This window comes from Cnephaeus nilssonii (genome assembly GCF_951640355.1).
Source record: "Cnephaeus nilssonii genome assembly, chromosome: 14".
Taxonomy (NCBI): Eukaryota; Metazoa; Chordata; class Mammalia; order Chiroptera; family Vespertilionidae; genus Cnephaeus; species Cnephaeus nilssonii.
This window is the reverse complement of record NC_137085.1, coordinates 78,213,706-78,241,578: the sequence shown is the minus strand read 5'-3', so window position 1 is coordinate 78,241,578 and position 27,873 is coordinate 78,213,706. Positions and strand designations below refer to the sequence as shown.

Here is a 27,873-nt window from a genome sequence, read left to right as displayed (position 1 = left end):
AATTATTTAATACCAAAAAAAGTAGACTTGTTAATCATGAAGAGACACAGAGAAAACAGAACAAGGAATTTTATTTTATTTTAATCTTTTTTTTTTTTTGAGCCACACTGGCCAGGCCCCAGCTCACTTTTAATTCTTTAGTAAGACAAGTTGTTTCTGAAACTCGGGATCTGATTCCTGGTAATTTTTTAAAATCACACAAATAAAAGTTAATGCCTTAAACAAAAATAAATTCACAAGAGCATATTTTAAGGCTGACACTTCCGAGGGTATGATCTGTCTACCTTTATACAACTATGAGCAATCAACCCCAGCTAATCAACTTTTCGGAACAGTAACCGAAAACTGACCACAAAATTGGTCTTTACCATCCAATGCCACGAAGCCTTATCAACTTTCCAGGTTCCCCAATACTTTTTTTTTTTACAGAGAGGAGGGGAGAGGGATAGAGTTAGAAACATCGATCAGCTGCCTTCTGCACACTCCCTACTGGGTATGTGCCTGCAACCAAAGTACATGCCCTTGACCGGAATCGAATCTGGAACCCTTGAGTATGCAGGCCAATGCTCTATCCACTGAGCCAAACCGGTTAGGGCTCCCCAATACTTTCTTAAGAGCCACAGTCTCCCTATGAAGCCCCTGATGGGAAGTCACGCTGGGCTTCTGAGCTCGGTCACTGCTCAGCACGCAGGTGCGCAGCCCCGGTGCGGGGCTCCACCAGGCTGTGATCCTGAGCCGCCAAACACACCTGAGGACCAGGTCCCCCTGAGCTGCCTGGAGAGCCCTAAGAGAACAGCAGTGAAAGGGCTTAGATCCTGGTCTCACCTAGACCACTTACTAGTGCAGCCCTTACGTTCCCTACCTCCCAGTGGGACTGGAAGATACGAATGAGGCAAATGTGTAAACTATAAAGCAACACTTGTTTGCTATTTGTTTATAAAGTAATGCCAGAAATCTCTGGTGAATGAGTGACATTTCTTTACTTCCCACAATGAAACTATAAAATGTCAATGTAATTTTCCCAAGGTGAACTACAGTACACTGGAATTATGTAGCTCCTCACTTTCATTTTTCACCTCATGCTAGTTACCTCTGTGTAACTTCCAAACAAATTAGCTGCAAGTGACTGAACTATGCTATGCCCTAATAGTTGCTTTTTCTCAATATTTGCTATCAGATTCCTTAATAATAACCACTAACAGAGGGAAGACTGTATTGGTAGATACTATTTTAAATACAAAGATTCTATTCAATTTAATCTTTGCAGTAAATTATAAGGCAAACAATATCTTTGCTATACATTGGATAAGCAAACGGGAGCTTAGAAGTTTAAATAACATGCCACAGGTTACATTCAAAGCTGCTGTGTTCTTAACCACGACTCGTCAAGGGCGATGGCCCTCTTTCCCTATTAACAACAAGAACCTGACTATTCAGCTTCTAAATAACTAGAATTCTTCACCGAATCAGTGGCAACATGGATTATCTTCCCTTTCTTCTTCAATGAAGAACAGTTTTACTAAATTTCTCTCTCTCTCTATATATATGTATATGTTTTTTTTAATTAACTTTTTAAAGCAAGGGAGGAAGGGAGAGGGATAAAGAAATGGAAATATCAGTGAGAAACATAATCTATCGCCTGCCTCCTGTATGCCCCCCACAACCCGGGCATGTGCTCTGACCAGGAAATGAACCTGTGACCTCCTGGTTTCTTGGGTTGACAGTCAACCACTGAGCCGCACTAGCCGGGTGTGGTGTGTGTGTGTGTTTTTTTTAAAATATATACTAAACTTCTTGATAGAGATTCTATAATTTCAAGAATACAGTCTTACAAGGGCATACACTAAACCAGCCTCTCCTAACAGCATTTCATTACAAGAAAATAACCTCCCTAAGGAATGAACTCACAAGGAAAGGGGGGAGGGGTATGGCATAGTGAGATATGTGTAACAGGCAATTTCTATGAAAGTTTTGTTTCTTGTCCAAAATATTTTAGAATACCATTGTTGAGCAATACCAGTAGCAATGTGCTACCACATGTCTGCAGATGCCAAATGGTATGAAACTAAACCTGCCGAGTTACAGGTTATTGGAATTCTCTTGATCATAGCTGTCCCTCTGGATGACTTAAAAATTGGCTGTTAAGATTTAGAACGAAGTTATTCCAAGTTACACAGACATAAACTGGCAAGTCATAAGGAATATCTTACATTTTTTCAGGTCTGATTCTGCAACTCTGATGTTGATATATGCAAAGACTTTCTGTGGGTTTCCTAAAAAAAAAGAAAAATACATTTATTTAAACTCTTATCCAGGAAACAATATAAAATGATTACATTTATAAATCTAAAAAAAAAATGAACTCTTGGAAACAAGCTCTTTCAAAGCAAAAACTTGTTTATTTTTCACTGGACTCAAAGATTGAAATTTTCTAAGTATGATTATTAAAATATTAAAAGAAACAAAAAATGTCAAATGGTCAGTTGATTATGTTATGATGTTATGTTGTTATATGATTTTATGTTAGTGACATTCTTCTTAATAGGACATTTAATGAGTATTTGAATTTTAGCTCTAAAAACTGAAAGTTACATGTTTCAGAAATCAGGTGTTTTAGAATGTAGAATATTTTTGAACTCAGGAATGTAATTCTGGGCCAGTTCCATATCATGAATTATACCTCCAGGGCATGGCGTGGGGTATACCATAATACACAGGGGCTAACATTAATCTCTGCGGTTCCTTTATTTTGTGATAACTAACTTGAGTCAGACCTGCCTTTACCCACGAAAGACTATAAACTTACCTTGGTCATCTTTCCGAGTGATGATCTCCACATCAGAAACATCTCCAAATCTGCTGAACTGGTTTTGCAGGTCCACCTCAGAAACGCTCTGGCCAAGGCCACCCACAAAAAGGCGCTTTGTTTCTCGGTTGGCTTTCATAAAGGCTGGGTGGGGTACACTCAGTGTGTTCTGGTAGGGAAAATAATTTGAGTTTTTCCATTAGTTCTTCTCAAACCTAAGAAAACAACCAAAACAACCCCAACTCACCTGGAACCTTTGATGCCAAATTGGTTGCCTAAACTTTCACTATTATATTGTTTCTAAATTTTATCCCTGGAGATTCTGGTCAAACCCTACACCCCCTTTCTCCATGAACCCCGTTGGAACAGCACCTCTGCAGACAGGCTCGGGGAGACGCTTCCCCACAGGTGGGCGCCAAAGTGTGCTCCACCCTCCTCAGTTCCTTATCCACCTCGGCAGGCATTTTGCTTTCATTCATTTATGCATTCCTTAGTTCACTTGAACGAATGCTGACAGAAATGAGGTGTGGCAGGTCAACATGCTGAAGGATGAAAGAGACAGCTCCTGTCCCAAGAGATGACTGTTCAGGCGCAGAGAGCAATGATACCATAGCTAATACAGGCTTGTTCTGCTTTTTTTTTTTTTAATTTAAGTATGTGTCAGCTTTGTATGGCATAGTTTGCGTGCATCTCGTTTTTCAGATGAGCAGGAGAGATTAAGTCACTTTCCCAATGTCATTCAGAGAATTAATGAAGCCAGAATTATAAACCAGGTCTAATTTCAGAACCTGGAATGCATAATTATACTAGGAAAGTTGTTGTATTTGAAGGGGCTCGGGAAAACTCTCGGAGGTCCTAGGCTGAGGCCCTCTGTGAGATCTCTAACCCCGGTGGCACCCAGGGGCGCGGCGGCCACACTCGCCTCTTCCCCAGAGCTGACACCTCCCACGTTAGCCCCCAAAGCAGCTCAGAACCGACCTACGGCTCGTGCTCTGGGCGTGAGGCACGACCTACGTCTTCCCGGTGGACTCCCTGCCCCCACCCTGCGCACCCAGGCTTTTTGCCCCTGAAGACCCAAGACCCAAGAGAAGGGACAGTGGAGGCAAAACGGCCCGGTCTCTTCCACGGCCCAGACGCACTCCTACCGCGTAGTTTCCCCAGCCAGCGCCGCGGAGGTCCCGAACTCCTAGTCACGTGCTCCACGGGCAGAGTCGCTATTCCTTCCTACTCGACTTCGCACCCAGCCTCCTAAGGTTCCGTTACCGTCCTCAGTGCCCGTGCTCTGCATTCCGTTCCCCGTCGTCTGGGATACCGCGATGCCTCCGCACCCGTCCCCCAACGTCCTGGAACTCTGGAATCGTAATGATATGATTCTTACTTAGGATTATCGCCTCGTGTTTATCCACGCCTGGATTAGCTACCGGCGGAAGTGAGAGCGGGAGGAAAATAACGAGCCGCTCCGTTTCGCAACGTCCGGAAGCTACTCCTCAGAGACGCACGCATCTGGTTGCTCCAAACTCCGCTAGCGCGAGGGGGCGGGGGGGCAGCTCGGTCCTGGGGCTTCGGGTTGGAGCGAACCAACACTCTCCCAGCGTGGGGACCGTTGAGGAGCAGCGGGTGCAGCGTGCCCGGGCGACAGAGCGCCGAGGCTGCGTGCCAGCGCGGGCGTCCCGCAGGGCGTCGCGCACACGCTCTCGCCACCCCCCCGCGGGGCGCCCCGGATGGTCCGCGCCAGGAGCGCGCGAGGCTTGAATCGCCGGGCGAGGCGCGGGTCCGTCTGGCTGCTTCCCGCTAGCGCCGCGCTATGGACGCGGAGCAGGCCGAGGTCCGCGTCTTGGAAGCCGAGGTCGAGGCTCTGAAACGGGCGTTGGAGGAGCTGCCGGCGCCCGGAGAAGACACCGCCCGAGTCCAGTACGTGGCCCTCCTCAGGCCCCGGGGGCGGGCGGAAGTGTCTCCTCTCGGGTGTGCGCACCTCCCCGCGGACGTCCCGCAGCACCGAGCGTGGGCGGGGCGCAGAGTGCCGTCGGGGCCGCCCGGGAGGAGTGGGCGCGCGGAGGGCGGGCGGGCGGGGGAACTGGCCGCCCCGGTCCGCGCCGCCGTGCGCACTGACCCGCGGCCCCGCGCGGGAGCGCTGTCTGCCGCGGCGCGGCGGCGCGGCCCCCCTCTGTTACCAGCAATTGGCGGAGTGTGTGGAGGACTCCTAAGCGCCAGACCTGCCTTCATGGGCGCCCTCTGTTAGAGCCTGGCACTTGGGAGAAGTGGGTGCTGTTTTCAACCCGGCCTGGGAGTCTCGGAACCTGAGGCTCGGGGAGTTGAGTTGCTTGCCCGAGGCCTCAGAGGAAGAGCGTAAGGGTCAGGGCTGGTGGGAGCCCCGAGGCTAACGGGAAAGCCCGGCCCTTTGCCGAGGGAGGGAGGGGGGAAGGGCTGTGCGGTGTGTAATAGTGTGTACCTATCGCCTCAAACTGGCAAGCTGCTCGGAAGCAGAAACTACCTTCATTTTTTCAGTCGAGACTGTTTGACACGGGTGCAGAGAGAAAGGTTCTCCTGAGCTGACCGCTGACGTCTGCCTCGTGTGGGGATCCTGAGGCCGAGGGAGCTGTGAATGGCGGAAGGGAGGGAGGCCGGCCGGGCGCTGCTCCAGGTGTGCACAGGTGGGAAGCAGTAGCATTACTCGGAGTTGGGTAGAAATACAGATGTAGGCCTCACCCCGACCTACTGTGTCAGAATCTGCTCTTTATAACAAGACCCCACACTATTCTACGCACACTTGAAAGTTTGAGAAGTGCCAGATCATTCTGTGGATGAAAACCATTTCTCTCCTGTAGGCCAGGAGAGCATGCAGACTGTGAATGCAGTCTGGGCCTCCTCGGGGATCAAGTTGGGGAAGTCAGAAGAGTCCCGGGTGTTTGGTTTAATGTGAACTTTCTTTTCACTATGGTGGAGAAGGAAGATTGGGATCTGTGTACCAAAATTTTTGGTCTATGTGTTTTTTGTTTTCATTCCAGTTATAAAGTACACAGGAGCCAACTTATTATATTCCAAAAATTAATATTCATATTAAAAACTATAGAATCCAGCATGAATACTTGTATGGTAGTCTACCTACTTCATGAATATAAAGCAATATGTTTGCCAAATTCTGATGTGAGTTATAGCATTAGTAACAGTCCAAACGACTGAACAGAAGCTCCAGGGGCCTGAAGGACTGAGCTGGGAGAGGAAGAGGTTAGGTGCCATTGCTGTGGCACACAGAGGAGAGAGGGAGCCACGGAAACAGTGATGAGAGGCCAGCCAGGTGCGTTCTCACATTCTCTGCAGTGTAAGGCTTTCCACCACTATAAAAGCCTCTGATATGCAGTAAATTTTGAGCTGTGGGTACAGGCTCTTGCACATGCTATAAATTTGTAAGGTTTCTCTTTAGAATGAAGTCTCATTACAGTAATACAAGAATGGCTTTTAAAGGTTTTTCTATATTTTTCACATTCATAAGGCTTCTTCCCAGTCAGAATTCTGTGATGTTCAGTAAGTTCTCACTGCTGGTCAAGGACTTATGACAATCATATCTGTAATATTTCTCTCAAGTATGAACTCTCTGCTGTACAATTCGGCAGGAACACTGATTAACGGTTTTGTTACTTCTTCTACATTTATAAGGCTCCTCTCCAGTGTGACCTCTCTGATGTGCGCAGTAAGGTTGAGGAGCTGCCAACTCATGTGGCTTCTCTTCAGAGTTCTGATGCTCAGTCAAGTTTGAGGACTTGCTAAAGGCTTTGCCACATTCTCTATATTCATGAGGATTCTCTCTAGTATGAGTTATGTGATGGAAAGTAAGGCCTGTGGAATGCAGGAAGGCTTTGCCACATTCTCTTCATTTATAGGGCTTCTCTCAGTCTGAATTCTCTGTTGGTGATGCACTGAAGTGTGTGTGTGTGTTATTTTATTGTGGTGAAAACCATAAATTTTACCATCTTAATTATTTTTAAGTATACAGATCAGTGATACATACATTCATAATGTTGTACAATTGTCACCACCATCCATCTCTATAATTTTTCATCTTGTAAAACTGAAATTCTACACCCATCCTCTCTAATAAAATGGTAATATGCAAATTAACCATCACTCCGCTACATAAGCCATGCCCACCAGCCAAGCCACGCCCACCAGCCAATCAGGGTGAGTATGCAAATTAACTCCATACAAGATGGCTACAGCCACAGAGAGCAAGGTTTCCCTGGTAACAGAGTAAGCCAAGCTTTCCATAGCCGTTGCAAGCCTAAGCCTCCACTCAAGCTACAAAGTTTCAATTATAGAAGGTAAACAAATTCAAACAAATGGCGGCAGAATGGAGCTTGAGAGAGCAGGCCAGGGTTGCCGGCAGCAACAGGGGAAGCAAAGCTTTCCGCACAACCTGGCCGGGCTCACCCGCTTAAGGCTACAAAGTTTCAATTGTAGAAGGTGAATTAACTGCCACAGAAATGGCTGCCACCCCGGAGGGAGCAGCAGGCTTGGCTCCGCTCCAGGCTACAAAGTTTCAATTGTAGAAGGAAAATAAATTCCAGATACCAGGGCCTCCGCTTGGGTCGCCAGGGGGTGTGGCCAGCCTGCAAACCACCACAGGCCCCTTGCTCAGGCCACCCCACGCCCCAAGGGAACCCCACCCTGATCAGGGACACCCTTCAGGGCAAACCAGCTGGCCCCCACTCCTGCACCAGGCCTCTATCCTATCTAATAAAAGAGTAATATACAGATTGATCATCACTGCAACACACAATATAGCTGCCCCCATGTGGTCAAAGATCCTGCCCCCATGTGGACACAAGATGGCCAGCAGGGGAGGGCAGTTGAGAGGGACCAGGCTTGCAGGGGAGGGCAGTTGGAGGTGATCAACCCTGCAGGAGAGGGTAGTTAGGGGTGACCAGGCCGGCAGAGGAGGGAAGTTGGGGACAAACAGGCTGGCAGGGGAGCAATCAAGCATCAATCAGGCTGGCAGTGGAGTGGTTAGGGGGTGATCAGGCTGGCAGGCAGAAGCGGTTAGGGGCAATCAGGAAGGCAGGCAGGCAAGCAGTTGGGAGCCAGCAGTCCTGGATTGTGAGAGGGCAGTCGGACATGCCTCCAGGAGTCCCAGATTGGAGAGGGTACAGGCTGGACTGAGGGACAACCCCCAGCCGTGCACGAATTTCGTGCACTGGGCTTCTAGTGTATATATATAAAAAGGCAGCCATCAGAAAGCTGTAACAGCCCTAACTGGTTTGGCTCAGTGGATAGAATGTCGGCCTGCCGACTGAAAGGTCCCAGGTTCGATTCCGGTCAAGGGCATGTACCTTGGTTGCGGGTACATCCCCAGTAGGAGGTGTGCAGGAGGCAGCTAATCAATGTTTCTCTCTCATCAATGTTTTTTTTTTTTTTATTGTTTAAAGTATTACATATAGTAGTACATATATCTCCTTTTTTTCCCCCCAATTCCCTTCTCCCAGCCTCCCCTACTCCCTGTCGCATGCCCTTATCCCCCCCCCCCCCAGTGTCTTTCTGTCCATTGCTGTGCTTATACGCATTCATACAAGTCCTTCAGTTGATTTCTTTCCCCCCCTCCCCAACACTCCCCAGCCTTCCCGCTGTAATTTGACAGTCTGTTCGGTGCTTTATTGCCTCTGTATCTATCTTTTTGTTCATCAGGTTATAATGTTCTTTATTTTCCATAAATGAGTGAGATCATGTGGTATTTTTCTTTCACTGCCTGGCTTATTTCATTAACATAATGCTGTCCAGGTCCATCCATGCTGCTGCAAATGGTAAGAGTTCCTTCTTTTTTACGGCAGCGTAGTATTCCATTCTGTCGATGTACCACAGTTTTCTAACCCACTCATCTGCTGATGGGCACTTAGACTGTTTCCAAATCTTAGCTATGGTGAATTGTACTGCTGTGAGCATAGGGGTGCATATATCCTTTCTGATTGGTGTTTCTAGTTTCTTGGGATATATTCCTAGAAGTGGGATCGCTGGGTCAAATGGGAGTTCCATTTTTAGTTTTGTGAGGAAACTCCATACTGTTTTCCACAGTGGCTGCTGCACCAGTCTGCATTCCCACCAGCAGTGCACGAGGGTTCCTTTTTCTCCGCATCCTCGCCAACACTTGTCGTTTGTTGATTTGTTGATGATAGCCATTCTGACAGGTGTGAGATGGTACCGCATTGTTGTTTTGATTTGCATCTCTCGGATAATTAGTGACGTTGAGCATGTTCTCATGTGTCTCTTGGCCTTCCTTCTGTCACCATTTATTGAAGAGACTGTCTTGACTCCATTGTATGTTCATGCCTCCTTTGTCAAATATTAATTGAGCATAGTGATTTGGGTCGATTTCTGGGTTCTCTATTCTATTCCTTTAATCTACCGTTATATGTCTGTTCTTGTGCCAGTACCAGGCTGTTTTGAGAACAGTGGCCTTGTAATACAGCTTGAAATCTGGTATTGAGATCCCACCTACTTGGTTCTTCTTTCTCACGATTGCTGTGGCTATTCGGGGTCTTTTTTTATTCCAGATGAATTTTTGGAGAGTTCTTTCTAGGTCTGTGAAATATGCCATTGGTATTTTAATGGGGAGTGCATTGAATCTATAGATTGCTTTGGGTAGTATGGACATTTTAATGATGTTGATTCTACCAATCCATGAACACGGTATGTTCTTCCATCTGTTTATGTCTTCCTCTATCTCTTTTTTCAGTGTCCTGTAGTTTTCCGCGTATAGGTCTTTTACCTCCTTAGTTAAGTTTATTCCTAGGTATCTTAATTTTTTTGGTGCGATGGTAAGTGGGATTGCTTCTTTAGTCTCTCTTTCTGTAAGTTCACTACTGGTGTATAGAAATGCCATAGTTTCTTGGCGTTAATTTTGTATCCTGCTACATTGCCGAATTCATTTATTAAGTGTAATAGTTTTTTGATGGAGTCTTTTGGGTTTTTTATGTACAGCATCATGTCGTCTGCAAATAAGGACAGCTTTACTTCTTCTTTTCCAATTTGGATGCCTTTTATTTCTTCTTCTTGTCTAATTGCTATGGCTAGTACTTCCAGTACTATGTCCAACAGGAGTGGTGAGAGTGGGCATCCCTGTCTTGTTCCTGTTCTTAGGGGAAATGTTTTTAGTTTTTGTCCTATGAGTATGATGTGGGCTGTGTGTTTATCATATATGGCTTTTATTATATTGAGGTATTATCCTTCTATTCCCACCTTGCTGAGAGTTTTTATCAAGAAAGGGTGTTGGATTTTGTCAAATGCTTTTTCTGCATCAATTGATATGACTATGTGATTTTTATCTCTCAATTTGTTTATGTGATGTATCACGTTTATTGATTTGCGGATATTGTACCATCCTTGCATCCCTGGGATAAATCCTACTTGGTCATGGTGTATGATCTTTTTGATGTGCTGCTGGATCCAATTTGCTAGAATTCTGTTGAGAATTTTGGCATCTATGTTCATGAGGGATATTGGCCTATAATTCTCTTTCATTGTGTTGTCTTTATCTGGTTTTGGTATTAGGGTGATGCTGGCTTCATAGAAGGAGCTTGGAAGCGTTCCTTCCTCTTGAATTTTTTGGAATAGTCTGAGGAGGATAGGTTTTAGTTCTTCCTTGAATGTTTGGTAAAACTCCCCTGTGAAGCTGTCTGGCCCCGGCTTTTGTTTGCTGGAAGCTTTTTGATGACTGCTTCAATTTTTTCCATAGTTATTGGCCTATTAAGATTGTTTAATAGCATGGTATTTAGTGTCCATGTGTTTGATATTTTTGGATTGTTTTTATTTTAGTTGATTTCCAGTTTTATGCCACTGTGATCTGAGAAAATGCTTGATATGATTTCTGTCTTCTTGAGTTTGAAGAGACTTTGCCTGTGACCAAATATATGGTCTAACTTTGAAAATGACCCTTGTGCACTTGAGAAGAATGTATGTTCTGTGGCTTTGGGGTGAAATGTTCTGAAGATGTCAATTTTTTTTGGCAGAATTTTATGATTTTATTAACACAAATACAATGTGTACATAATCTGTCTATTCATTTTCTTCTCTGCGCAGCCTGGCATTGGGATTGGTGACTCTGATGGCCAGCTGAGCTGTTCTTTCCACAATGGCTTTGCGGTTCTTTGAGGAGATGTTGTGAGCAATCTCAGCACAGTAAGATTTATTGCACATCAGCAGCACTTCAAGCTCCTTGACGTTATGGACCAGAAACTTCCGAAAGCCACTGGGCAGCATGTGCTTTGTTTTCTTGTTGCTCCCATAACCAATGTTGGGCATCAAGATCTGCCCTTGAATTTTCTACGCACCCCATTGTCAGTGCCTCTGGATTTCTGCCAGTTCCGCTTAATTTTGACATATCTGTCTGACTGGTGCCGGAAGAACTTCTTGGTCCTCTTTTTGACAATCTTGGGCTTCACGAGGGGTCTGAGGGCAGCCGTGGTGCTGAGTAGGAGATGGCTGCCACCTCCGTAGGCAGCGCCGAGGAATGAAGATGACAATTAATTCCATCTGGTCTAGTGAGTCATTTAGGATTGATGTTTCTTTGCTGATTTTTTGTTTAGAGGATTTGTCCAATGGTGATAGTGGGGTATTAAAGTCCCCTACTATTATTGTATTGCTGTCAATCTCTCCCTTGATATCCTCCAGGAGTTTTTTTTATGTATTTGGGTGCTCCTGTATTGGGTGCGTATATGTTTACCAGATTTATATCTTCTTGTTGGATTGCCCCCTTTAGTATTATGAAGTGGCCTTCCTTATCTCTTGTTATGTCCTTCACTTTGAGATCTAATTTGTCAGATATAAGTATTGCTACCCCAGCTTTTTTTTCATTTCCATTTGCCTGAAAAATCTTTTTCCATCCCTTCACCATCAGTCTGTGTGCATCTTTTTTACTGAGGTGGGTTTCTTGTAGACAGCAGATATATGGGTCTTGTTTTCTTTTTTTCTTTTTATTTAATAAATCTTTATTGTTCAGATTATCAAAATTGTTTCTCCTCCCCCCCCATATCTCCCCTCCACCCGGTTCCCACTCCACCCTCTGCCCTTACCTCCCCCCCCCACTGTCCTCATCCATAGGTGTACGATTTTTGTCCAGTCTCTTCCCGTACCCCCCACACCCCTTTCCCCCTGAGAATTATCAATCCACTCCCATTCTATGCCCCTGATTCTATTATATTCACCAGTTTATTCTGTTCCTCAGATTTTTAATTCACTTGATTTTTAGATTCACTTGTTGATAGATATGTATTTGTTGTTCATAATTTTTTAAAATATATTTTATTGATTTTTTTACAGAGAAGAAGGGAGAGGGATAGAGAGTTAGAAACATCAATGAGAGAGACACCGATTCAGTTTCCTCCTGCACATCTCCCACTGGGGATGTGCCCGCAACCAAGGTACATGCCCCTGACCAGAATCGAACCTGAGACCTTTCAGTCCGCAGGCCAACGCTCTATCCACTGAGCAAAACCGGCCAGGGCTGTTGTTCATAATTTTTATCTTAACGTTTTTCTTCTTCTTCCTCTTCTTAAAGAATACCTTTCAGCATTTCATATAATACTGGTTTGGTGGTGATGAACTCCTTTAGCTTTTTCTTATCTGTGAAACTCTTTATCTGACCTTCAATTCTAAATGTTAGCTTTGCTGAGTAGAGTAATCTTGGTTGTAGGTTCTTGCTATTCATCACTTTGAATATTTCTTGCCAGTCCTATCTGGCCTGCATAGTTTCTGTTGAGAAATCAGCTGACAATTGTATGGGTGGTCCCTTGTAGGTAACTAACTGTTTTTCTCTTGCTGCTTTTAATATTCTCTCTTTGTCTTTTGCCCTTTGCATTTTAATTATTATGTGTCTTGGTGTGGTCCTCTTTGGATTCCTTTTGTTTGGGGTTCTGTGTGTTTTCTGGACTTGTAAGTCTATTTCTTTCACCAGGTGTGGGAAGTTTTCAGTAATTGTTTCTTCAAATAGGTTTTCAGTATCTTGTTCTCTCTCTTTTTCTGCCACCCCCATAATTCTGATGTTGGTATGCTTGAAGTTGTCCCAGAGGTTTCTTAACAGTATCTTCAAAGTTTTGGATTCTTTTTTCTTTTTGCTTCTCTGGTTGGGTGTTTTTTGCTTCTTTGTATTTCAAAGCTTTGACTTGATTCTTGCGTTCCTCTAATCTGCTGTTGGGTCTCTGTATAATATTTTTTATTTCAGTCAGTGTATGTTTAATTTCTATTTGGTCCTTTTTCGGATCCTTGAGGGTCTCCTTAAATTTATCGGCCTTTTCTAGGAAATTCTTGGAAAACCTTATAACCGTGGTTTTGAACTCTATATCCAGTCGTTTGTTTTCCTCCATTTCTTTAGTTTGTGATCTGTTTCTTTGTCTCTGCCTTTTCGCTGCTTCCCTGAGTTGGTAGGGTGGCTTTTTGTGCTAGATGTCCTATATGGCCCAGTGGGTCTGCCTCCCAGTTACCTGAGGTGGACACTCTTGGTGCACCCCTTTGTGGACTGTGCATACAGCCTTGTTGTAGTTAAGTCTTGATTGTTGTTGGTGTCACTGGGAGGAATTGACCTCCAGGCCAATTGGCTGTGAGGACCCACTGTGTCTATAATGGAAGAACTACTACGCTGGAGACATGCTTATGGGGCAGGACTTGTTTCAGTGGGGCTTTGGTGCTCACTGTGTCTACCTCTTGAATGTGTCACTTATGGATGTGAGGAGTTGAAATCTGGTGTCGTCTCACACTGACCACTAGATACTCTAGCTTCTGGATCACCAATGGGGTGCAGGTCAGCTACTGTCTGAGGCAACCCAGCAGGAGCTATAGCAAGAACTATAGTTTTCTCCTCTTTGCTTGGGGTTTGGAGGTTTTGGAGCTGTCTGACCAGAGCTGCAGTTTGTTAGGTTAAGCTGGGATAAGGCAGGCTATTTTTATGCAAAAGCCGCTGCATGGAGCTTGGGTGGGTTTGTAGATTGTGCGGGGCGGGGTCTCAGGGAGTCACTAGACTAGGGCATGGCAAACAGCGATGGCTGCCAGTCAGCCGTCTCTGCGTCTCCGCGTTTCCAAGTCCCCACGTCCCGTGCCTCAACGCAGTAAACAATGATTTCTGGGCGCACCTCTGCAAGAAAGTCACCCTTACTTTCCAACCCGATGGCAGACAGTCCAGGTTCTCCCCGTAGGAGTTTGGGTCCCCAGCGTCTCCCTAGAAACTGGAGTTCAGAGTAATCAGGAGCTTGTCTCCCTTCGGGTTGAAAAAAGCACCCAGTCGCCCGCCTCCAGCCTGACAGCATGCCTCCGTATCTCAGCTTTTCAGCGATTGTGCACGTTTGAATGCTTTTTTCTCTTTCCTTCTAGTTGTAGAAGTTCCACTCAGCCAGGTTTCCCGTGGTTCTGGGTGATAGACGTTTTGTCTTTTAGTTGTAGTTTCGAAATTGTTGTGCGAGGCAGCAGTTTAGGTGTTAACCTATGCCGCCATCTTGGTTTCTCTGGGTCTTGTTTTCTTATCCAATCTGTTACCCTCTGTCTTTTGATTGGGGCATTTAATCCATTTACATTTAAAGTTATTATTGATAGGTACTTATTTGTCACCATTTTATTCTTATAAGTACCACGCGCTAACTGATTGTGCTACTGAGCTCCGCTATTTTTATTCTTTACCCCTGTGTTCCCTCTTCACTTCCTATTTCTTTTTTTTTCAGCAGACCCTTTAGCATTTCTTGCATTGGTGGTTTGGTGGGAATAAATTCCCTTAGTCCTTTTTTGTCTGTGAAGCTCCTCATTTCACCTTCAATTTTGATTGATAGTCTTGCTGGGTATAGTATTCTTAGATTCAGGCCCTCCCTTTGCATGAGTTTGTATATTTCATTCCATTCCCTTCTGGCCTGATGAGTTTCTGTTGAGAAATCAGTCACTAGTCTGATGGGGGATCCTTTGTAGGTAACTTTCTGTCTCTCTCTGGCCGCGTTTAAGCTTCTTACTTTGTTTTTGGTGTTTGCCAATTTACTTATAATGTGCCTTGGTGTCAGTCTTTTGGGGTTCCCTTTGCTTGGGACTCTGTGAGCTTCTTGGATTTGTGTGGGTTTTTTCTTCCCTGTATCAGGTAAGTTTTCTGTCATTATTTCTTCCAACAGGTTTTCTATTCCTTGCTCAGTTTCCTCTTCTTCTTGAACCCCTATGATGCAGATGTTGTTTTGTTTTGTGTTGTCCCAAAGTTCCCTTAGGCTCTCCTCCTGCTTTTGAATTTTTTTTTCTAGAAGCTGCTCTACTTGGGTATTTTTTTCCTACCTTGTCTTCTAGCTCACTGATGCGGTCCTCTGCTTCTTCTAGTCTACTGATGCTTTCTATTGAGTTTTTTACAGCAGCGATGTCATTTCTCATTTCTTCTTGGTTCTTCTTCATTTCCTCTTGGTTCTTACACATATTGTCGAATTTGTCTTCCATTCTTTTCAGCCACCTTATGACCATTTCTCTGAATTCTTTCTCTGACAGGTTGCTTGCCTTCATTTCGTTTACTTCCTTTTCTGGTGATGCCTGCTTTTCTTTCATATGTGGGCTTTTCTTTGTCTCCTCATGGTCTCTCTTCTCCAGATGTCTGGTTATGTAGCTCTCTCTCTCCTGCATTGATTTAAAGGCACAAAATACAACACAACCAGGTATTGCACACAAGGCACTGAACAGAAATGTATTCACGATATTAATAACCCCAAATAAAGGTGACCACCAGAGAAAGGAAAATTAGGGGATAGGAGAGAAAGAAAAAGAGGGAAAAAAAGAAAAGAAAAGAAAAGGAAAGAAAAGGAAAGGAAAGGAAAGGAAAGAAAAGAAAAAGAGGAGTGCCAAAATGAAATTGGGAAAAGGAAAAAAAAAGTAAGAGAGAAAAGAAAGAGAATAAGAAAGAAAAGGGGAAAAAACTACCGTATTTTCCAGCGTATAAGATGACTGGGCGTATAAGACGACCCCCAACTTTTCCAGTTAAAATATAGAGTTTGGGATATACCCGCCCTATTAAGATGACACCCGGCGTATAAGACGACCCCCGACTTTTGAGAAGATTTTCCTGGGTTAAAAAGTCGTCTTATACGCTGGAAAATACGGTATATATATGGGGAGAAAACTCCAATAGAACAGCCACTAATCCCAGCCAATGCCAACAACAAGTACCTGGAGATTAATGCAAACTACAAACAACTAATATCAAGTGAGGCGAGGGAAAACAGAAGCAAAAAACAAAGAAAAACAAAGCCAACAAAAACAAACAAAAAGAATAAGCAAAACAATCTCACAAAAAAGCATAAAAAATCGATATAATCAACATTCAAGCAAAAAACAACAAAAGGATAGAGAGAAAAACAATTTTTTGGATAGTTAAGACAGATAAGATAGAGGTGTGTATGGATTTGGAGCAGGGGATTGGAAATTAGATATATAAGTAGGGTTAAATTTTAACAGGGGTTAAACAGAAACAATAGGGAAAATCTAAAGCAGGAAAAGGGTAAGAGAAACAGGACACCAAAAGGGGAAAAGTTAGGAAGAGAGTGATGTCATAAAGGTAGAGTTGAGATATAGTAAAACGATACTAAAGGAAAGATGAAAATAGAATGTAGGATACTAATCCCAAAGTAAAATAAAGAGAAAATAAAATGACACTTTTTGAAAAAAAAAGGTAAAATAGTAGGAGTAATAATAATGATTGAAAATAAAATGTAATAATTAAAAATGTAAAATCAAATGAGGAAAAAAGAAAAAAATTAGTTTATTAAGTAAAAGATGAAAAAAATAAAAAATAAAAAGAATAAAATGTGCAGTAGTGACGGTCATTCACTTTCTCTATTGTTCTGTCTGGCACGCCTGTTTCCCAGTCAGGACAGTATTGCAGTTCCCTGCGTTCCACTGCTCTTCAGTGTTGTAAGCAAGTCCTGATTTTTAAGCAGGCAGTGTCTTAATTTCTTGTATTCCTTTATTTGTGATTACACAAGAGGCAATTTGTGATTAGCCCCTGGGTGGCAGTGTTTCTGGATTGACCTCCGGGTCTATAGGTCCTCCCTAGCCTGTGCTTAGATCCTGCTTTCCCTGTGGCACTCAATACCGGTTTGTGGGAGTGGGCTGCCCCAGAGCTGGTTCTCTGATGGTCATTCCCCGCTCTGATCCCCAGGTTCCAGAAAAACAACTTTCCCCTGCAGTCTCCCAGGGTGTTCCCAACCTGGTGATCCTATGAACTGGGCTCAGCAATCAGAAGCAAGGATTTGAAGAGGAAAACGCCCAAGTGTGTGAACAACGGGCTGCGCGCAAGTCTGCACAGTCCCCCTTCCCCCTTGGGTCTAAGCAGCCGGCACACTTTTAACCCTTTGCACTCGCTTGCTTTTTTCTCGAGCTGCTACCGATGCTAACCGTGTCGAGTCACACTCAACATCCGAGTGCAAAAGGTTACAATTTTTAGGCTGTCCTTTTGTGTCAGATGAAAATGGGTTGCTTTTTAGAGATCCCCTCTGTCAGCAGCTCCGAGGACCCCCTTCCACCTTCACAGATCATGCCAGCCCCATCAGCCACGGATTTTTCTAGGCGCAGACTTCCCCTGGTCCTCCAGCTCCCACAGTGCGCGCCTTTCTCTGTCCTGCCAGGACCAGAGACCTCACCTTATCTCAGGCGAAATCTGACCTTTCCGTGGTGGAGTGCAGAGTTCCTCTGAATCTGCGCGTCTGCGCCAATTGGGGACTGGTGTTCTGGGGTTTGCAGCTGTTCGGTGAGTGCCGCAGTTGTAGATTTTCAGGCTTCCGATAACATCTACTTTCCCCTTTAAGGTGGCGCGGTATCCGCGTCCGAGCTGGTGTCTCTGGGAGGGAACCCAGCGGCAGTGGGGGCTGCCCATCCAGGGGAACCCCCTCCAGCAGTCCCCCACCTTCTCCTGGAGTATAGCTGTCTCTCAACTTGCCAACAAACACTCCCCTTGTGATCCTCAGCTGCCCTTTCTTTCTGCTCCGGGACAAGGCTCGGGACATGTTTGTCTATTCTGCTGCCATTTTTTCTCCCTCTGCATCATTTCTTAATTCCTGTCTTTGGTATCACTAATTCTTTCCTCCATCTGGTTGGTTCTGTTCTCTTGGCTCAGTAGTTCACTTTTAATTTCCTTAATTGCATGCTTCATTACTATGATTTCTGATTGGTTCTTTTTAAAAGTTTTAAACTCTTTGGTAAAGTATTCATTTTGTTTATTGATTTGTTTTCTGAGTGCAGTGAATTGCCTGTCAGTATTTTCTTGCATCTCTTTGAGTATTTTCAGAATTGCAATCTTAAAATCTCTCATTTATATCACATATTTCCATGTGTTCAAATTTGCTTTCTGAAGACTTTTCATTTTCTTTCTGGTCATCCTTCTTGCTGTGGTTCTCCATGGTATTTGCTGTCCTCTTTTGTTTACACATTTATCTATGAAGTGGTCTCTCCATTATTTTCCAGTAGATGGCACTGTGTCGCAAGATTTTTTATTAATCCTCACTGAGGATATTTTTCCATTAATTTTTAGAGACAGTGGAAGAGAGGGAAAGAGAGAGAGAAACATCGATTTGAGAGAAACACATTGATCGGCTACTTCCTGCATGCACCCCAACTAGGGCGTTGGCCAGGAAGGAGCCTGCAACCGAGGTACGTGCCCTTGACTGAAATTGAACCCGGGACCCTTCAGTCCATAGGCTGATGCTCTATCCACTGAGCCAAACTGGCCCGGGCTTTTTTTCTTTTTGGGGGATTGCTAGATTTTTTGCCTCTGTAGTCTCCCAGATGTGAACTCCCAGGCTGACGTAAGGTAGTACAGCTATGCTGCTTGGGGGTAGGGTTTGTGTTGCCCTCACCTAATGGCAACCCCTGACCTCCGTGGTTCCCACGCCAAGTCCCCCTCTTGGGAATCAGTCACAGATGGAAACCAGTTCTCCTGCAGTAGCTCTTGGCTAAGACGCCAAGGGCCAGGGAGGCGAGTGTTGGGAGTCCCTGCGGCGGCAGGGCTCTGTGGGTGTTTCTTTGTCTGAAACACCGCCGCTGCCCGACAGTGGGGAGCGCAGGGCAGGAGCCTTGCTCTGTCGCGTCTGCTGGCCCCGTCACTGTTTGTTTCCTCGCCACTCGCCCTGCTGGGCTGCCCTTCCGCACCCCCAGCGGCTCTGTTCCTCCTGGAGAAGGAAGCACCTGCTACTCTCCACCGCCCCCCCCCCCCCCCCCCCGCCCCGGCCCGCCCTTTTCTCTCCTCCTCAGGCCAGCCAAGCCACGAGCTCCTGACTGCAGGGCTATATCTGCAGGCCTTCTGCACTTTCCTCCCTTCTCGTCTCTGTAAACCCACCTTTAGATGTTTCAGTGCTCCGGCTGAGCAGAATTTTTTTGTGGAATTATAGTTGGTTAACTTGTTGAAATTTCAGGGAGGAGGAAAAGGTATGCTCTCACAGGGCCATTCCTCTGATGTCACTGCTCATTAACTTTTAAACTCAAGTCTCATGTAGATTTGTTTTATTCTGTATTTTTAAAATATGATTTTATTGATTTTAGAGGGAGGAAGGGAGTGAGAGAGAGGAGAAAGAGAGAAGGAGAGAAACATAGATGTGAAAGAGAAACATCCACCGGCTGCCTCCTTTCTCCTACCCGTCTGTGCTGAGGATCGAGCCCAGAATCCCAGCTTGTGCTCTAATGGGGACACAAACCTGCAACCTTCTGGTTCATGGGACCATGCTCAATCAGCTGAGCCACACGGGCCAGAGCTCACGTAGATTTGTTTTCTTTTTTGTTATTTGCCGGGAACCAATTCCAGCATGTAATAATTACAAGAGTTTTACCAAAAGGTTGGTGAAGCTTGGGCGGCTCAACAAGGGTGAGCCACACATGTAATTACCTGTTGGAAATGGCTAAACAGCACTTCCCTCAAACCTGAATAGGATAATTGTCTGCTGCCAGACAGCTCAGGGCATTTTATTGCCTCCTGTGGCCAATCACCTGAACAGTTCTAGACTATTCCCCAAACTGATAATGCTTCTGTATTCTACCCTTTGATACATTACCCTTTGAAGTGTATATCTCCACCTTGCCTAAGGACAAATTTTGTTATAATAAAAGCACGGGTCCTAGACAAGGAGAGAGTCTTTAGTTCCTTCAGCTGAAGATCCTCTGACCCCCAATGCCTTTCAAAATTATCTCTGGACTCCTTGAATCTATGCGCAGCCCCTTTCTCCAGAATGCTGAACCCTTTGTAAGGTTGGGAAAAGAACCCCGGCAGTTGTTATTATTTTAAAATATATTTTTATTGATTTCAGAGAGGAGGGGAGAGGGAGAGAGAGATAGAAACATCAATGGTTAGAGAGAATCATTGATCGGCTGCCTCTTGCACATCCGACACTGGGGATCAAGCCCTCAACCTGGGCATGTGCCTTGATCGGGAATCAAACTGTGAATTCCTGATTCATAGATTGACACTCAACCACTGAGCCACACCAGCCGGGCTAGATTTGTTTTAAAAGAGACAAGTTTCTTCTGAACCTCTACTTTTGGCCAACAAACTATGCTAAGGAGACAAATTTATGAATAATAAATTAACTATAAAACTAATAAAATTCATAACCCAGCATCATTCCAACCAATGTCAGTAATTGAAATGGACCAATGATATTTTGTTTAAAGTATGTCACTGCTATGAATGAGAAAATTTAGGTTGTCTTTGTGATAAAATATACATAACATAAAATTTACCATTTTAATTTTTTCAAAGTCTACAGTTCAGTAGCATCAGTACTTTTACATTGTCACGCAATCATCACCACTGTCCTTCTCTAGACTGTTTTCATTGCCCCTGAGTGAAACTCTGTAACCTTTAAACATTAACTTCCCATTCTCCCCATTCCAAGTTACAGGTTCTTTGTGTTCTGCATAGCTATCCTTTAATTGATGACAGTATTAGAAATACCTTGACATTTCATTCATAGTTTGCTGTGACATTATTTGGTACTAGAGGCCTGGTGCATGAAATTCGTGCACGGGGAATGTGGGGAGGGTCCCTCAGCCCAGTCTGCACCCTCTCGCAATCTGGGACTGCTGGCTCCTAACCAGTCGCCTGCCTGCTCACCCCTAACCACTCGCCTGCCTGCTTGATCGCCCTTAACCACTCGCCTGCCTGCTTGATCGCCCTTAACCACTCGTCTGCCTGCTGGATCGCCCTTAACCACTTGCTTGCCTGCCTAACCGCCCTTCCTGCCTGTCTGATCACCCCTAACCACTTGCCTGCCTGCCTGATTGACCCTAACAGCCTCCCCCTGCCTGCCTGCCTGATTGCCCCTAACCACTCACCTGCCTGCTTGATCGCCCCTAACCATCTCTGCCTTGGCCCCTGCCGCTGCGGCTTTATCTGGAAGGACGTCTGGAATGACGTCCGGAAGGTCATTCGACTGGTCTAATTAGCATATTACACTTTTATTATTATAGATTCATTTGGCAGCAACTCATCATTTATATATGAAGATTGCCTCCTTTTTTTCATTAGCTTTGTATATTTAAAGTAACTTTTTTCATCAATCAGTGATGGCAAGTACAAAAGAGCATGTGACATTCTCTCAGAATATATTTGTTAATATTTCAAATCATAATTAAAGCAACATTTAAAAAAGTCACTACAGACTTTGTACAAGTGTTTGATCTCTAGTGTGAACGATACATATTTGGAGGGCCCGCGATGTAAACTGGGAAGTAGGACGATATGCTCCAGAATGGAAGGAAGGTGTTTCTTACGGGGGCAGAAGTCAGCACCGAAGAATGTGGCTGAGTATGAGGGCAACATAGTATGGCAAAGAGTAAAGTACCATTCACTGTGAATATTAGCTGAAATGTTCGTGTTTTTTCAGGAAAATAGAGTTACATATTCTCAGTGCAGAATATCTGATTGCAGTGTTAAGGAAATTATGTTATGTTTTATTCTTTTGGAATTTTTACCTCCTCTATTCTCAGATTTCCTGAGAATCTCTTACTTAATATAATGCTCTCTGATACTTTACTTGTTTTGGAAGTTAAAGCTAGCTAGTATATTTTGTTTTTAATTTTGTGACATCTTTTAACATAATTTGAGATGTCTTGATATATCAGATATTTAGATGGGAACATTTTAAACATTTTGACCAAAATGGACATTTTGATTCTGTAAAATACTCCTGTGATAATTTTTTACAGTTGCTTCAAATATGTAGAAATATCCTATCTAATAAAAGAGTAATATACAGATTGATCATCACTGCAACACACAATATAGCTGCCCCCATGTGGTCAAAGATCCTGCCCCCATGTGGACACAAGATGGCCACTACAAGATGGCCAGCAGGAGAGGGCAGTTGGGAGGCATCCGGCCTGCAAGGGAGGGCAGTTGTGAGGGACCAGGCCTGCAAGGGAGGGCAGTTGGAGGTGATCAACCCTGCAGGAGAGGGCAGTTAGGGGTGACCAGGCTGGCAGAGGAGGGAAGTAGGGGGCAAACAGGCTGGCAGGGGAGCAGTTAAGCATCAACCAGGCTGGCAGCGGAGTGGTTAGGGGGTGATCAGGTTGGCAGGCAGAAGCGGTTAGGGGCAATCAGGAAGGCAGGCAGGCAAGCAGTTGGGAGCCAGCAGTCCTGGATTGTGAGAGGGATGTCCGACTGCCCGTTTAGGCCCGATCCCATCAGGATCGGGTCTAAACGGGCAGTCGGACATCCCTCCAGGAGTCCCAGATTGGAGAGGGTACAGGCTGGGCTGAGGGACAACCCCCCGCCGTGCACGAATTTCGTGCACCGGGCTTCTAGTGGTAAAATAATTTGGTTAGGTTTGTTTTATGTTGTGATTAAAGGTGGCAGTGTCAATGAGCCACATTGGTTTTGAGTTGGTTTTAATGGGAAGAGAAACACAAAATGGGAATGGTTTGAAGAAATTTGTACGTATTAGATGGTTTCTTCTTTGGAGTAATTATTTCCAATATTTGCTTTTTAGAAAATCATTTCAAGAAATATACCAATCAGATTCTGAAGGATGGGAAACTTCAAAAGATCTGAGAAGTAATCTTGGAAATTTAGAATCAGAACTTCTATTTCTAAATACGCTTACTGGTATCAATATCAGAAAGTACTCCAAGAAGACAGAGAACTTAATGAGCGCTGAGATGACAGAAAGGCGTAAGTGTTAATTTTAATCTAAAAGTGGTGTTGAAGCTTTTCTTGTTATGCATAGGAATTGGGTCGGGTGTCGTTGAATTAAAATTTTACAAGGTAACTATTTGAATGTGTGGTTGTGGTAAAGTTGTTTTGTAGGGTCTTGAATATCACAGTGTACATAATACTCTTAAAAGCTGCCTGAGATAGATATTAAAGGAAACACGATGGAAGGGTAGATATTTAAGCAGCTTAATAGTCAAGTAGCAGAGATAAGTGGTTGTAAGAACACCACCACCACGCTGACCCGAAAGATGCTTCATCTACAGTACTGTACTCCTATTGAACATAGTCTTTGGCCAAGATAAAAGTACCAGCAGCTGGACTGTTTACCCAAGGAGGGTTTTTCTGGTCTCAATGAGTTTTATTGCCAAGGATCTGTGATGCACTAACAGGAAAGGGGAAGCTAATTCAGTGGTGCAATTGGATGTCAGGAACTTTGAACGAAGTAGCATTCCCTAAAGGAAGAATCACTTTTGGAAATGCTTCCTGACTTCCATCAAAATAACCCTCAAGACTGGGAAGGAGGGAGAGTGACTCTCAGTCTTGGGAAGATTGAATTGCATGTGGAAGTGAGTGATGGAATTTAGACACTTCAGGTACTTGGAACGAGGAGATGGAATACAGAGGATGGAGAGTGATGTCAGGCCAGGTGTCAGACTTTTATTATTACAGAAGTCTCAGTCTTCTTATTTTGAGCCCCAAGTTCACCTCCATCTATTGATGTACTTGATGCTGCCGATTCAGAATGCCTTTCCTGGTATTCTGTGCGTAGATGGATTTGACTCTAAGGTTTCCCCGTTGCTGGCTGAGGTTTTAGTTTTCCTAGGTTTGCCAGTTCAGTTCTTTTACATGTGATATCTAGCTCATCCATACGATTTTTAGCCTCTAAAATTAGGTTCCTCTCATCTCTTTCTCTTTCTCCTTGTGGAATTGTGCCGTTCTAAAAATACCGTTATTAGCAAATCTAGATGTTGATAAACTCAGAATAGTGGTTATTTCTTGGGTGAGGGTAGAATATAGCCTGGGAAAGGGCATGAGGTAATTTCATGGGGTCCTTTAAAATTGATGTATCTTGACTCAGTGCTGGTTACATGGGAATTTCTATTCTTTACCTTAATCTTTTGGTATAATTGAGAGCTAGAAAGTATAAGTTGATTTAATTCTGTTTCACACAAAGGTAATCAATTTGGTGCATATTATTCTAGATATTTTCAATGCAAATACTAACACATACTTTACACTATATAACCACATGGATATTTGAAGAAAATTGTTATTTGCAAATAAAATATTTGTTTTTCTGATTGATAGGTATAAAGAAAGTTCTACAAAGACACAAATTATCAGGAAATTGCCACATGATTACATTTCAAGTTGAATTTCAGGTTCTGGAAGTCCAGGTAAACGAAAGATTATGTTGTGATAACAGAGATTCTATTGCTATGAAATAACCCCCCCCCCTCCCTTAGCCTCCAGCAGTGGCTGAACTGAAGAGCAGTTCATGAACCAGGATCCCCTTGTTGCATATTTGTGCAAAGTAGTACCACTTCAAAAAATTTTAAAGTATAACACAGTACCCCAACAACTGCATGTGGGAGGGTTGTTGCTGGGGGATAGGTACTTTATTGGAGGGCAGGTTGCAAGATGCTCCTGGGCTCCCAGTGCAAGCCCTGAGTGCTGGGAGCAGTCCTGGGATGCCTCCAGTAGTTCGCTGATATGCCAGCCATTTGTAAGCTTTTATCTATTGCTGCCTAACAAATTTCCCCAAAATTTAATGGCTTAAAGCAACAACAAAAAGAAACCACATTTATTATCTCATTCGTTTCTTGTGGGTCAGGAATTTGGGGGCAGCTCAGTTGGGTGTTCTTGCTTAGGGCCTCTCATGAAGTTATGGTCATCTGGGACCACAGCTATCCAAACACTGCTCTGGGCTGGAGGGTTAGACTCCAAGGTAGTTCATGGTTATGCCAGCAAGTTGTACTGGACTGCTAAGACACAGCACAGGAGGAAGATACTTTTGACCAAGATTTTCACATAAAATTAGGAAGCAGACAGAATGTTAATGTACAACACACGGCAAGGGTGGAGTGGAAGAATAAGGCTCAGTCTGACACCTTCAAAGGCTGGCTCTCAGGAGAGTGGGATCCAGGCATAATTTTGTGAACTAACTGGGATGGGGTTCATGCTTTGATAGCAGAAAGCTCTTTCAACCCGTTGGTTTTCCAGCTGGGCCTACCAAGAGAGTATGTATAAGAGGACAGGAGCAAGGAGGGCAGGAAGGCTGCCTTGGCTTCAGCGCATCAGATCACCATAGTGGATACAGACTAGTCTACACCAGCTCCTAAGTCCTATGGGCAGGATGCTTACTTGCATTTATGGCCATGTGCTAGGATTCCTCATCCTTGTTCTCAGCCATAAAACAGCCCCAAGTTGTCCCTTTTTATATGGGACAGGGGTGGATGTCTGTAATCAGGACCCTGTCTCCTTAGGAACTAGTCAATATTGCCTGGGTCTAGTTATCTGGGCTGGAGGAGTTGCTTCTTGAGAACTCTGTGTCCATGTCTCGACTGCCGCCACTGTCCCCGGCAGGCTGCGTGAGGATGAGCTGAGGGGTTTCCAGGCTCCGTCTGATGTCAGAGTTCCCAGCTTGCTCTCACCTCAGAGTGCCCCCCTCAAGGCTGCCATGGTGATCAAGAACATCCACAGTGTGGTATTGCCAAGGTCAGTTGAGCAGAATATGACACAGTCGGAGACATAGGTGATGAGTGGCCCTAGGGGGGAATATATTGTTCCCAGTTTGGCACCAGGCCTTGGGTCCATGTAAGGTCACCAAAATAATATTGTTCTGCATGATCACCTGCTGAAAATTGAGACAGAACATGGACCTAAATGGATTAGTCTTGTTTGGGACGGAGGTCTGTGCCAGGACCCCAGCTTGGCCCTACTGCGGCTGAGGAACTCGTGGATGTTGTCCCATTGCAGAAGGTTGCATTACAAAAGGACCAACTGCATTTTCTTTTTTTGTGGGTAATGCAGTCCTAAACTGAGTGGTGATATACCAGTGCCCACCTGCATCCTGGCCTCCATTAATGGGCCAGGCCTACAGTCCATGTCAGGGGGAGGAGTCATAGGCTTGAGGACCAAATCCGTGTCTACGAACATCTGCACTGTCAGTGTGTGCCTTGCCCAGGAAAGTGCTCAGGGGTGTCCTAGTATTCCTGGGTCCTGCAGGCTTTTTCTGCTATAGGTGTTCATCTTTTCCCACAGTCATTCCATGGGTTAGCTGGGGAGAAACTAGACTATGGGCAAAATCAGGTTTGCCCTGGGAGGTTTGTCCACAAATCCAGTTGGCAAGAGACTGTCCTCTGCAGTTGAGGTGAACGAGCTGCTCAGTGGAGCTGGACATTCCAGGATAGGTTCTGCCCAAAGATTGGTGTGCTCATTAGTAGGACTATGGCCTGAGAGGTCAAATAGACTGCTTTTTTGGTGGTGGTGGTTTTTTAAACTACATATTTTACAGAGGCAGTCCCAGGGTGAACTGGCCCTGGGCTCTGCAGCTCCCGCTGTGGTTTGGTTTGCTGTCCTAGGTGGCTGTTGTGAGCACAGACAGGAAGACAGGACCAGAGCCACATGGACCCTGCCACACAGGTGCTGCTCTCCTGGCTTCAGTGGCCATGTTTCCTGCCTCCTACTAGGGAGTGGCTGCATCAGCCCAGCCCTTACTTCCCTGTCCAAAGTATTATTTTTTAAAATATATTTTATTTATATTTTACAGAGAGGAAGGGAGAGGGATAGAGAGTTAGAAACATTGATGAGAGAGAAACATCAATCAGCTGCCTCCTGCACACCTCCTACTGGGGATGTGCCCGCAACCAAGGTACATGCCCTTGACTGGAATCGAACCTGGGACCTTTCAGTCTGCAGGCCGACGCTCTATCCACTGAGCCAAACCAGTTAGGGCTGTCCAAAGTATTTAAAATTATATATATATATATATTTTTTTCCACTTTTTTTTATTTAGGTAAAAAAAATATTTTTTATTGATTTTTTAGAAAGAGAGGAAGGGAGAGGGAGAGAGAAAGTGAAACAGTGATGTGAGAGCAGAACATTGATCTCCTACTCTTGCATGTCCCTTACTAGGGATCCAGCCTGTACTCTGAACATGTGCCCTGACTGGGAATGGAACTAGCAAACTTTTGGTGCATGGGAAGATGCCCAACCAATTGAGCCACACCTGCCAGGGCCTGTCTACAGCATTTCAAGCTAATATTCCAATCCCATGCCACTGAAGCATAACTGAAAACTTTCTGACCATTTCGTTATGGCCTAAGATCATATGCTGAATGAATTAGAATTAGTTGACCTGCACTTGACAGAAAACTTAAAAATAAAAGGTGGTTTCAGGTACTAGAAATTTACTTCTCTGTTGCTTCAACAAAATGTAGGGTAAGTTTTTAGGGACTGCATGATCATTGAGCTCTCACATCACCCACGTGACTTCCAAATCATGTTGTGAATCACTTTAGCATTTGAGGCATCAGGAAGAAGGGTTGGCAAACAAGGCCTCACCTTTTCTGTCGAAGGACACTTTTTAGAAATTGCAACACCCATTTTTTCACCTACATTCTCTTGGCCAATAAGTTAGTGTGAGGGAGGCTGGAAATTTAGTCTTTATTATACACTAGAGGCCTGGTGCATGAAATTCGTGTACCGGGGGATGTATCTCTCAGCCCAGCCTGCACCCTCTCCAATCTGGGACCCTGGGATCAGGCCTAAATGGGTAGTTGGACATCCCTCTCACAATCCAGGACTGGTGGCTCCCAATTGCTCGCCTGCCTTCCTTCCTGATTGCTCCTAACTGCTTCTGCCTGCCAGCCTGATCACCCCC

The 27,873-nt window shown here is 44.6% G+C and overlaps 2 protein-coding genes and 1 pseudogene across 9 annotated transcripts in view; 1 reads left to right on the top strand and 2 right to left on the bottom strand.

Moving 5' to 3' along the window:
• Nucleotides 1–4,324, bottom strand: part of NOL8 (nucleolar protein 8) — a 50,043-nt gene extending 45,719 nt beyond the window's left edge. Inside the window, exons 1-3 of one of the 5 annotated variants that reach the window (XM_079791349.1) lie at nucleotides 4,185–4,324; nucleotides 2,807–2,975; nucleotides 2,211–2,273 (exon numbers count right to left, since the gene is read on the bottom strand). In XM_079791349.1, the coding sequence (XP_079647475.1) occupies nucleotides 2,211–2,273; nucleotides 2,807–2,945 (202 nt within the window). In that variant the 5' untranslated portion in view covers nucleotides 2,946–2,975; nucleotides 4,185–4,324. The other 4 variants (XM_079791350.1, XM_079791348.1, XM_079791352.1 and 1 more) reach the window with 4 other exon arrangements.
• A 257-nt stretch (nucleotides 4,325–4,581) lies between these two features.
• CENPP (centromere protein P) overlaps nucleotides 4,582–27,873 on the top strand; it is a 316,284-nt gene continuing 292,992 nt past the window's right edge. For all 3 annotated transcript variants that reach the window (XM_079791365.1, XM_079791364.1, XM_079791363.1), the window contains exons 1-3: nucleotides 4,582–4,717; nucleotides 22,765–22,946; nucleotides 24,297–24,385. In XM_079791365.1, coding sequence (XP_079647491.1) covers nucleotides 4,611–4,717; nucleotides 22,765–22,946; nucleotides 24,297–24,385 — 378 coding nt within the window. In that variant the 5' untranslated portion in view covers nucleotides 4,582–4,610. The remainder of the gene's footprint in view (nucleotides 4,718–22,764; nucleotides 22,947–24,296; nucleotides 24,386–27,873) is intronic.
• On the bottom strand, nucleotides 10,356–11,664 carry LOC307111454 (large ribosomal subunit protein eL32-like; annotated as a pseudogene). Its single transcript has one exon. The product of its transcript is annotated as a large ribosomal subunit protein eL32-like (transcript).